The sequence below is a fragment of the Echinops telfairi genome, unplaced genomic scaffold (assembly GCF_000313985.2).
Source record: "Echinops telfairi isolate 266 unplaced genomic scaffold, ASM31398v2 ScPeMD7_5167;HRSCAF=5991, whole genome shotgun sequence".
Classification (NCBI taxonomy): domain Eukaryota; kingdom Metazoa; phylum Chordata; class Mammalia; order Afrosoricida; family Tenrecidae; genus Echinops; species Echinops telfairi.
This window is the reverse complement of record NW_022109066.1, coordinates 1,793,835-1,803,296: the sequence shown is the minus strand read 5'-3', so window position 1 is coordinate 1,803,296 and position 9,462 is coordinate 1,793,835. Positions and strand designations below refer to the sequence as shown.

Genomic DNA, 9,462 nt, shown 5'->3' with positions numbered 1-9,462 from the left:
GATATGTGGATTAGGTGCCCATAAAAATGTAAAAAACCAAAAAACAAAAGAAGAGGGCAAGACTTAGCCTCGTGGACTTTGGACATGTTATCAGAAGAGACAAGTCCTTAGAAAAGGACATCATGCTTGATAAACGAAAACAAAAAACTCACTACCATCCTAGTAACTCATCGTGATTCTATAGTTCAAGGCAGAAGTGGCCTGGTGGATTTCTGAAATTTTAACTCTTTACAGGAGTAGAAAGTCTCACTTTTCTCCCACAGTGCAACTGGTGGTTTCGAACTGCTGACCTTGTGGCCCGATGCATTTCCCAACAGGGCTCCTTAGTAAAGTAGAAGGGGATTGAGAAGGAGGAAAGCCCGCAACGAGATGAGTTGACAACAGGCTCCAACAGAACAACCATTGTGAGGACGGAGCAGGACCAGGCCAGGTTTTGTTCTGGTGTACATAGATTGGGTTGCTAGTATTCTGAACCGATTCTGTGTCTCCTAAAAACAACCATGTCTGCAAAATATTATACTAAGCTATCCCATCCTTCTAGATCAAGAAATAGGTCTTCAGGGGGGGAAAGCCACTTGTCCAAGGCACCATGTGGGGAAAGCCACTGACTCAGCACTAACTCACTGTCTGATCTTACACAGTTTTCTGAGCTGGATTTCCAAGTCTACAAAATTAGAATGGCACACATAGGGTTGGTGTAAAAGTTCAATGAGTTAATTATGCGTTAGGCTTTGATCTGCATGGTCGGCGGTTTGAAACCACTGGCAGCAACTTGGGAGAAAGTCTAGGCCTTTTACTCCTGTGAACAGTAACTGTCCCCAAAAACCCACTGGTGTGTGTGTGTGGGGTGGGGCACTATGAGTCAGCATCAACTCAATGGCAGTGAGTGCGTATGGTCAGAGAATCAAGGCACTCTTGTGTGCTATCAGACCCCTTGGAAATAGAGGGGCGGTCTTTCCAGGAAAGACTAATTCGGTTTCTTCTCTGCTGTGATCCATAGTTCCTGGCCCTGGTGGTCTAGTGGTTACTTGGACTGCTAACTTGCAAGGTCAGCAGTTTGAAACCACTAGACACTCTAAGGGAGAAGGGCCGGGCTTTCTACTCCCATAAACAATCATGGTCTCAGAAACCCACAAGAGGGTCGCTGTGAGTCAACAGTGACTGATGGCAGTGAGTCTGGGTTTTGGAGTACAATGGTTGGCACAATAAGTATTCAACAAACAACCTCACAACCATCTAGTCCATGCTGACTTATAGCAGCCCCTCTTGTGGGTTTCTGAGACTGTTACTGCTTATGGGAGTAGAAAGCCCAGTCTTTCGTCTGTGGAGCTGCTGGTGGTTTCAAACTGCAGACCAGGAGGATCGCAGCCCACCACGTAACCACTACATCAGCAGGGCTCCTACAATAAGAATTCGGATGTATTATTACTACTAGTATCCCCAAAGGAGAAGCACGTAGGGTTTCATCTGTCGTACTCATTACACTAGATGGAGTTTCTGCCCTGATCTGAGAACAAAGGCTTTGCCTCCTAATAGAAAAGCTTTAAAGTCCCCCAGCCAAGTCAATGGCAGAAGCAGAAGAGAATGTGGTGATCACTTCTACCTTTTTGGAGGGGGAAGCTGTTTTGTCTAGCCTGTGTTATAATTCACTTGTTCATCTTCACTGAGAAGTGGCAATCCAGTCTTCCTTTGAATCCCCGTATTGAACGAGTACTCACTGCCTCAGGAAATCCGGCCCATTCTATTTTGAACTCTGAAAGAAGGATTGCAGGTGACCTTTCTGTTTCTCCTAGCCCTTCTCTGGCTTCCCGTGCCCCGCCTCTCTCCTTCCTCAATCTTCTCACCACCCCTACATCCCACCAGCTCCTGGAACCTCAAGTCCCTGTCTTTTCACTGAACTATTCAGTCAGCCACCATGTGATGCACTTAGTAGGGCTTCACTCTAGTCACTGGGCTGCCTGATGCCGGCTCAGTCTCAACACCCGTGATAGGCTTCTGGGTTTGGCAGTCTTTAACAAGCAAAGTTTTTTATAACAGGCCCATACAGCTTGCCTTTCTGATCCACAATGTCACCCATCAATCCTCGTAGTTTCCTTTATTAACCCCATCTAGAACCACATGAACACTTGACATGATTTGATCTGGTGTTTTTGAGGCTGAGGTGGGCTGATATGCAAGCCAAGAAGAGGACTGGGGCGCAGGGCCTGGCTCTGCGGCGCTGATCCACGCAGTCTTCTGGAGTTCGGATCCTGCCTTGGCCTCAACGCTCCGGTCCCCGCCAGCTCAGTAGCCTTCCGCGCGGTCACTTTAAGAGAGGGGCGGGGCGATGGCTCTGGCAGGGCAAGGCCAGCCCACCGGCTGCTTTTCTTTTTGATCCATTCAAAAATTACTCAGTGCAAATTCCCGGACTGCTCGGGGCTGGGGGGGAAGAGCCTAGAGGAGCGAAGGTTACGGTCAGCAACGCGCGGGGCACGGGGCTGGAGCAGCTGCCGGCTGGTCCCGCAGAAGCCGCTCGGCTGTGGCTCTGGCTCCGGTGGCCTCACCAGGAAGCGGCAGCGTCTGCACCTTGGGACAGCCCGGAGCCCCTGCCGCCACCGCCTCCAGTCCGGATCTCGGTCCCCGAGCCCCCTCCCCGACGACCGCGCCCGGAGGCTCCGGGAGATGGCTGGCCGCTGAGCTATGGCTCATCAGTACGGCCCCCCCAGCGCCCTCGGCATGGCCGCGCGAGAGGAACTGTACAGCAAAGTCACCCCCCGGAGGCACCGCCAGCAGCGCCCCAGCACCATCAAGCATGGATCGGCGCTGGACGTGCTCCTCTCCATGGGCTTCCCCAGAGCCCGCGCGTAAGTGACGGGGCGCCAGCCCTCGCCGCCCGCCCGGCCCTCCGCTGCGCTCGGGCTTGCCTCCCCGCGCCCGCTGCCAGGCGGCGCGCCCCCCGTGCCCACTACCTGTTGGGGGCAGGATGGGCAACCCGGCTGCCTTTGGATGTTTAAGGCTAAGGGGTCCGGGCACCAGGTTCGAGCCTAGGGTGGTACCGTGCTCGGCGCCTGGCTCTGGCGGGACAGGACTGAACCCGGTCTTCGGCGCGCCCCCTGAGGTCCCCACCGCCGAGTCCTTGGGGAGGCGGGACCCCATAGAGGCATCCTTTCCATTGTGAACCCTGGACTGGCTGGGCATCCTTGGGTGCTGGGAAAGGCCGGCGCCCCGACTGCAGTGGCTTCCAGCTCCGGATGTCGCTGGATGGTTCGGTTTCCCTCTGGAGTAGGAGGAGCGAAGGCGTGGGTGTCGCTGCGTGCTCATTGATGGGGAGGATGGATTGAGAAGGAGAAGCGAGTCCTCCAGGGGACCAAGGTTCTCGTCAGTGGTGACGGCAGCGCAGGAATCTGTGGGTGCCCCAGAGTAAGGAGGGGGAACTTCCCTCTTTCGTCTTTCATTGTGGGGAGGATGAGTTAAGGAAGGGAAAAGATGGGGACAGGTAGCTTGCCCTGTAGCCTGCTGGCAGAGGCCTGGTTGCCCCCTCAGTGGGGGGCGGCAGCCGGAGTCTGAGGCAGTGCACTCCTGTCTGGGCTGGAAGCTGCCTGGGAGTGAGAAGGCCCGGCAGGGGGCTCGGGGGTGGGATAGCTGGGGCATCAGCCAGCCTTTCTATCTCCTCTGTTTCTGCCTCTAAACAGTATGCGGATTTCTTGAGGCGTGATCTAGAGAGATTCTGTGAGTGCTGTCTCTTTACCTCTCTGCGTTATCACCGAATGAATGGGCGATTGGGTCACATTTTGTCAAGAAAGACCCAAGTTAATGAAACTTCTCTCTCTCTGCCCCATCCTTCCTTTCCAGGCAATAATCCCAGGTCCCCTTTCCCTTGCCTCTGAGCAAACCCTGTTTACTAACTGGACTGTAACCTCTTACTCACAGCAAATTCCTGAATCTGTCGTTCCACTCAGTCTGTTGAGACAGGTTGGAGTGGCCTTGAAAAGGCATGAAACACTGATTAGCGTCTGCCTTTCACTGTCTCCCGAACGCAAGTTCCAGATGCCGGAGTCCCAGGACAAAGATGGGATAGGATCTACAGAGGGTGTGTCTGTTGTGCATTCTGCAAAAGGTCCTCTGTGTGGGTGAGCTGGTTCGCAGAGCTTTCCTTAAGAACTGGAGCTCATGGTTGGGAAGTCTGCGGGAAACACTGAGGAATTAGCATAGTGCCAGGCATCTGCCTTTTCTGAAATGAGGCCAGAGTCAAGGACCTCGATTGCCTAAGGAAAGGACTGCTTAGCTTCTCAGATTGCCACATTGCTAATGCTACTTCAACCCGCCTGAAGGGGATATCGACATTCCTCCACTGGAGGGCTGGAGGGTTTGTACACAGCATAACAGATTGGGATGATGGGCTGTTTTTTACTCCCAACCTTCCATAACCCTCATAAGAGGAAGGATTGGCTGAGCATTTGCTACATACTGTTCTGAGCACTTTGCTTGTATTGTCCATTTTAAGCGACAGCAGCTCATTAAGGAAAGTTCTATACGTCCATTTTATGGGTAGGGAAACTGAGGCTTAGAAAGGTTACTTCACTTGCTCAAATTCACAACAATGGCAGTGAAACTGGGATTCCAGCCCAGCCAGTGTGTCTACAGCTCAGGCCCCAGAGCTAGGTTGTAAATAAATGAATTAATGCTTATAAAATGCCTAGAATGGTGGCTGGCACATAGTGGTCAATTTTTACGTGTGGCTGGTGTAACAAGATACAACAAACTGGGTGGTTTAAAAAAATTAAGAAAGAAATTTAAAATTTCATTCTCTGATAGTTTTGGAGTCCAAAGTGCAAAATCAGTATTGTTGGGCCAAAAGGTGTTGTCAAAGTTGCTTGATTGCAGAGACTGTAGAGGAGTTATCTTTCATTTGCCTCCCATTACAGCTGGTGGCTGCTGCCATTCCTTGGCTTGTGGCTGTATCTCTCCAATCTCTGTCTCCAGGGTCATAATCAGCTTGCCTTTTCTTCTGGCCGGGTCAAATCTTCCTCTTCTTACCTCTTACACGGATACTTGAGATTGCATTTGGGATTCACCTGGACAGTCCAGGATAGTCTTCCCATCTCAAGACCCTTAACCATGTCGCAAAGTCTGCTTTTGACATCAAAAGTGATATCCATAAGTTCTAGGGGACAGATCATGGAAATTCCTAAGAACTCCCATTTTTCCAGCCCACCCTAACTCCTTAATAGTGTCATTAATATTCATCTGTATTATTGCAGGCCATTCCACTCTTTCTTAAGAGGGAGCAGAAGTGTATCATGACGCAATAGCTTGGGTGGAAGAGAGAGGTTAGGTTCGAGGCTCCTTCTTCCATTTTCAGAGTGGGTCTTGGAGGCCACTTGATTTAGCTTACCCTCTAACCAGGCTTGCATTTCTCTTCCCTAATTCCAGACAGGCTGATGAAGTCAGCCTTCCCCACAATACCTTAGGCCACTAAGATGCGTGACCTCTCTATGGGCATATCTGGGATTCCAGCATCCAGGCACATAATTTCACTTTGCAGAGTTGAGAAGAAATCATACAAGACCATTGGGCTTAGCTTATGGGACTTAGCCTTTGTCTTGAGCCTTAAGCCTGGAACAAGGAGCATGATGAAAATTAAGGGTCAGGCACCTGTCCTTGTTGAGAGAACTGGGCCAGCCTTGGAGGACAGCTCTGGCTTTTTCTGCCAGTGCCTGGTACTGAGAAGCAACCAGAAGGACAATGGTATGGCTCCAGATGAACTGGCAGACAGATCGAGGCCAGAAAGGCTGGGTTCCGTCCCAACCTGTGCTGGATTATGGTATTTCAAAAGTCACCTAACCCCCTCAGGGGCTCGCTGGCTCTCTCTAAGGAGAAAAAACTCCCCAAACCAAGCAGACTGCCAACACGTCCATTCTGACTCATCATAACCCATTAGGACAGAGTGGAACTGTCTCTGTGGGTTTCTGAGGCTCTCCCCGGGAGCAGAAAACCTCATCTTTCTCCCAAGGAGCCTTTGGTAATTTCAAACTGCCACACACCAAGGCTCCTTCTAAGGAGCACAGGAGGATGGGTACCCAGTGCCGGCTGGTCCCGTGTTTTACAGAGCAGAAGGAGAGGAGTATGCAGTGCTAAGCCAAAGGCAGGGTGACCTGGAGCTGTGTTCTCTCCTGGGGCTGCGCTAGGTTTTTCCCACCTCAAAATATGAACTTTGCTCCAACTTAGACAATGATAGGGGAGAATCTGTCATAGACCCGAGGTTTGGGAACTGGCCGCTTTTATAGTGTGTGTAGGAGTCTCCTGAAAGGCAACGTTTAAGGGACCAAATGATCCACCCTCCATGTTCTTTCTATTGCTTGCCTACGAGGCCTTCTGTGTTGCAGAAGTTTGACAACTAAGGGCTCCACTTTGTTGACGCTGGAGTGAGATTGGTCCAAAGGGAAAAGTTAAGTGGGAGTCTGGGAAGAGGGTGCCCTGGGAGCCAGGAGAGGGTCTGTCTGGGGGTATGAGACACAGGAGGAAGCCAGCTCAGGTACTATGGTAGATCAATTGCTTCGGCCGGCCGGCTCTAATGGATTTCAGAGGACTAGTGTCCCCCTTCTGTCCTCTGTGGCTTCCATACCCTGAGACAGACTGTGGGACTCTGAGCAAGGCCTGACACAACAGAATTTGAGGGGTCCTTGCCGATACAATCCAGGAGTCAGCTTCCCCCACCCCCACCCCCATCCCTGCTTTTTTGAGATTATCTGTGGCAAGAACTTTCTTTACAGAAAATGACTTTTGAATGATAACTAATGGTTTCAAGAAAATAATCTCATGCAAGAACAGAATGGCAGAAGTTAGGGGACTGGAGTTCTACTTCAGCTTCTGACCAACATTTGAAGTTTTTCTCTACAGTCATGTACTGACCACTGGACTGTCTGTTCAAGCTACGTCTGACCACATGTATGTCTGTGGTCGTGCAAGGCTCTGAGAGAGCTCAGAAATTCCAGTCAGAGAATAGGACATGGGGAATACAGTAGCTTCCTGCACACAACACGTGTCTCATATACAAAGTAATGCTAGGAGTAGGATGGCGCAGTAATGCATATATATGCCTCGCTAGTCACAATAAACCCATATGTTATTGGCTTTTGCATGGCCTATACTGTACTTTCCATCTCCAAAGTGTAAAAGTTTACCATGGAACAATGTATGCTCAAGTCAAGGCAATAGCATCCAATGTTATATATAGTGGGCCGCTTGAGGGTTATAACACTATCTCCCTGTTTAATTTTCATTTGAAAATTTGACCATGAAGTGCATTATCGCTCCCAAATGCAGCAAAGTCGGAATGGCCAGCAATCCTCGAAAACAAAGAAAACTGTCTCCAAACTGATACAGGGTTGGCTCTGCTGAGAGCTACAAGGCTAATAAACACATGAGAAGGACCAATAATAGCAAGGAAGGAGAAATTGCTCATTTGAATTGAAGACCAAACCCCAAAGCAAAGTCTGCTGGAAATGCTTGTAGAGAAAGCGGGAACAGACTGTAATATGGTGTTCACACAATGTCCAAATCACATGATGTCCTATTTTATAAACTATATAATGGATTCTAAATGATGCATGACTCTTCCATTTTCCTCAGTGCTTCCATTAGCTTCTAAATATAGTAATAACCATCCTGTGGGTCTGACAGGGATGTGCAAGAACAAACGAGAAACTGGACAGGAAAAACTCTCAAAACCAAACTCACTGCCATTGAGTCGGTTCTTAGCGACCCTGCTGGCACCCTGGACAGGAAAGGACTTGGTCAAGGTAAAATTATAATCTGGACACAAGACATTGTGATGGTAATACCTGGACACAAGAGATGTGTGTTTGATTGGAAAAAAAGCAGATGCAGATGAGGTGGGGTTGAAGTAGCTTGAGAGGATCTGCATGCACGACTGGATTGTCCTGTGTTCCTACTGGGGACAGCAGGAGAGTGGAAGAGGGGAGAACTGAGATCAACCTCTTCTTCTGACTTTGCTTTGGACCGGAAACTGGCTGTGAGACCTCACTGCCCAGAGGGGGCCGGGGCCGGGGCCCGTTCTCAAGGCTGATGGCATGGGGAGTGGAGAAGACATTACTAATGGAGCCCATGAATCAAAGCATTGGGTTTCTCTGCTGCCTCTACTTGCACTTCTAGTTGACATTGGATCCCCTGACAGCTCTGGGATTGAAATGTAGCCAACTCTGGGGCAAGGGCTGAGACTGGTTTCCCAGGTACCTGGCATAGAAAGACCAGACACCCTGGGACTTGCTCCCAAATGGAAGGGACCATATAGACAGATGGCCAGAGCAAAGAAGTCTCTGATCTACCTACCATGACCACGTGCCCACACAATACTCCCCCACACTTGCATGCTACTCACAAATTATCTTCATATGCACCAAATATTCCTCTTACTCAAGACAGCAGTCCTTTGATGATGCTGAGGTTGTTAGCTGCCCCCAAGTCAGCCTCCAACTTGTGGTGATTCCTAAATTAGACCATTGTAATCCATCAAAATGTATACTGTTCACTTTTCAGGAGTAGCCTGCCAGGCCTTCTTGTCTGCCTTAGACTGGACCCTCCACTAACCGGCAGGAGAGCAGCATACAAGCCTTCCCTGATGGATGGGTGGTGGCTATGCTTCATCAGCTGGGAGCTGAACCTGGCTCTCCTGAGTGCATGACAGTATGGCTATCACGGCAGCTGGGGTTGGCGTGGGGGTGGCGGTGCAGTACTGGGGGAGAAGGGATACAGACGGTGAAAGCCCCGTTTTCATTGTGAGGACTCCTGAGACTCACAGGAGTCTGGAGATTTGCTGATAGTCACCACTGGCCAGCCCATACTTCAGAACACAGGAGCGGTGTCAGCATAGCAGCCCACACCTCAATCAGCAAGAGTTCAATGGATTTTTCCATCCATATGCAGACACTGCTTTGGAAGGAAAGACCGTGTCGTGCTTCCCTTTGAACTGTATTGAGGTATGATTTATGTTCAATAAATTAAACCTATTTAAATATTGATACTAATATATTCATGAATGTGGGGAGCATATAGGGGGCAAAGTGATGAAAAATGTCTGAGACATCACCAGACACCTTGAAGGAATGAGTCCCTGAGCCTGGGGACTCCGGATCATACTCTTGGGGTGCCATCAAGGTCGACTGGCATAACATAGTTCACAAAGACCCCGTTTTACCTTCTTCAGTGAGCAGGAACTGGGGTCTGGAAAACTCATGAGCAGCCATCTAAGGAGCAATGATTGGTTTCTCCTCATCTGGAGGCAAAAGAATCACAAAATTAAAACACACATGGAAGCAATTAGTCTTTTTTTTAAATCATTTTATTAGGGGCTCATACAACTCTTATCACAATCCACACATATATCAATTGTGTAAAGCGCATTTGTACATTCATTGCCCTCATCATTCTCAAAACATTTCCTCTCCACTTAAGCCCCCAGCA

At 49.7% G+C, this 9,462-nt stretch overlaps 1 protein-coding gene across 2 annotated transcripts in view; it reads left to right on the top strand.

Annotated features, from left to right (window-relative positions):
• Positions 1 to 2,531: 2,531 nt before the first annotated feature.
• Positions 2,532 to 9,462, top strand: part of UBASH3B (ubiquitin associated and SH3 domain containing B) — a 184,938-nt gene continuing 178,007 nt past the window's right edge. Inside the window, exon 1 of one of the 2 annotated variants that reach the window (XM_004716271.3) lies at positions 2,532 to 2,843. In XM_004716271.3, the coding sequence (XP_004716328.1) occupies positions 2,680 to 2,843 (164 nt within the window). In that variant the 5' untranslated portion in view covers positions 2,532 to 2,679. The remainder of the gene's footprint in view (positions 2,844 to 9,462) is intronic. The other variant, XM_030886977.2, reaches the window with a different exon arrangement.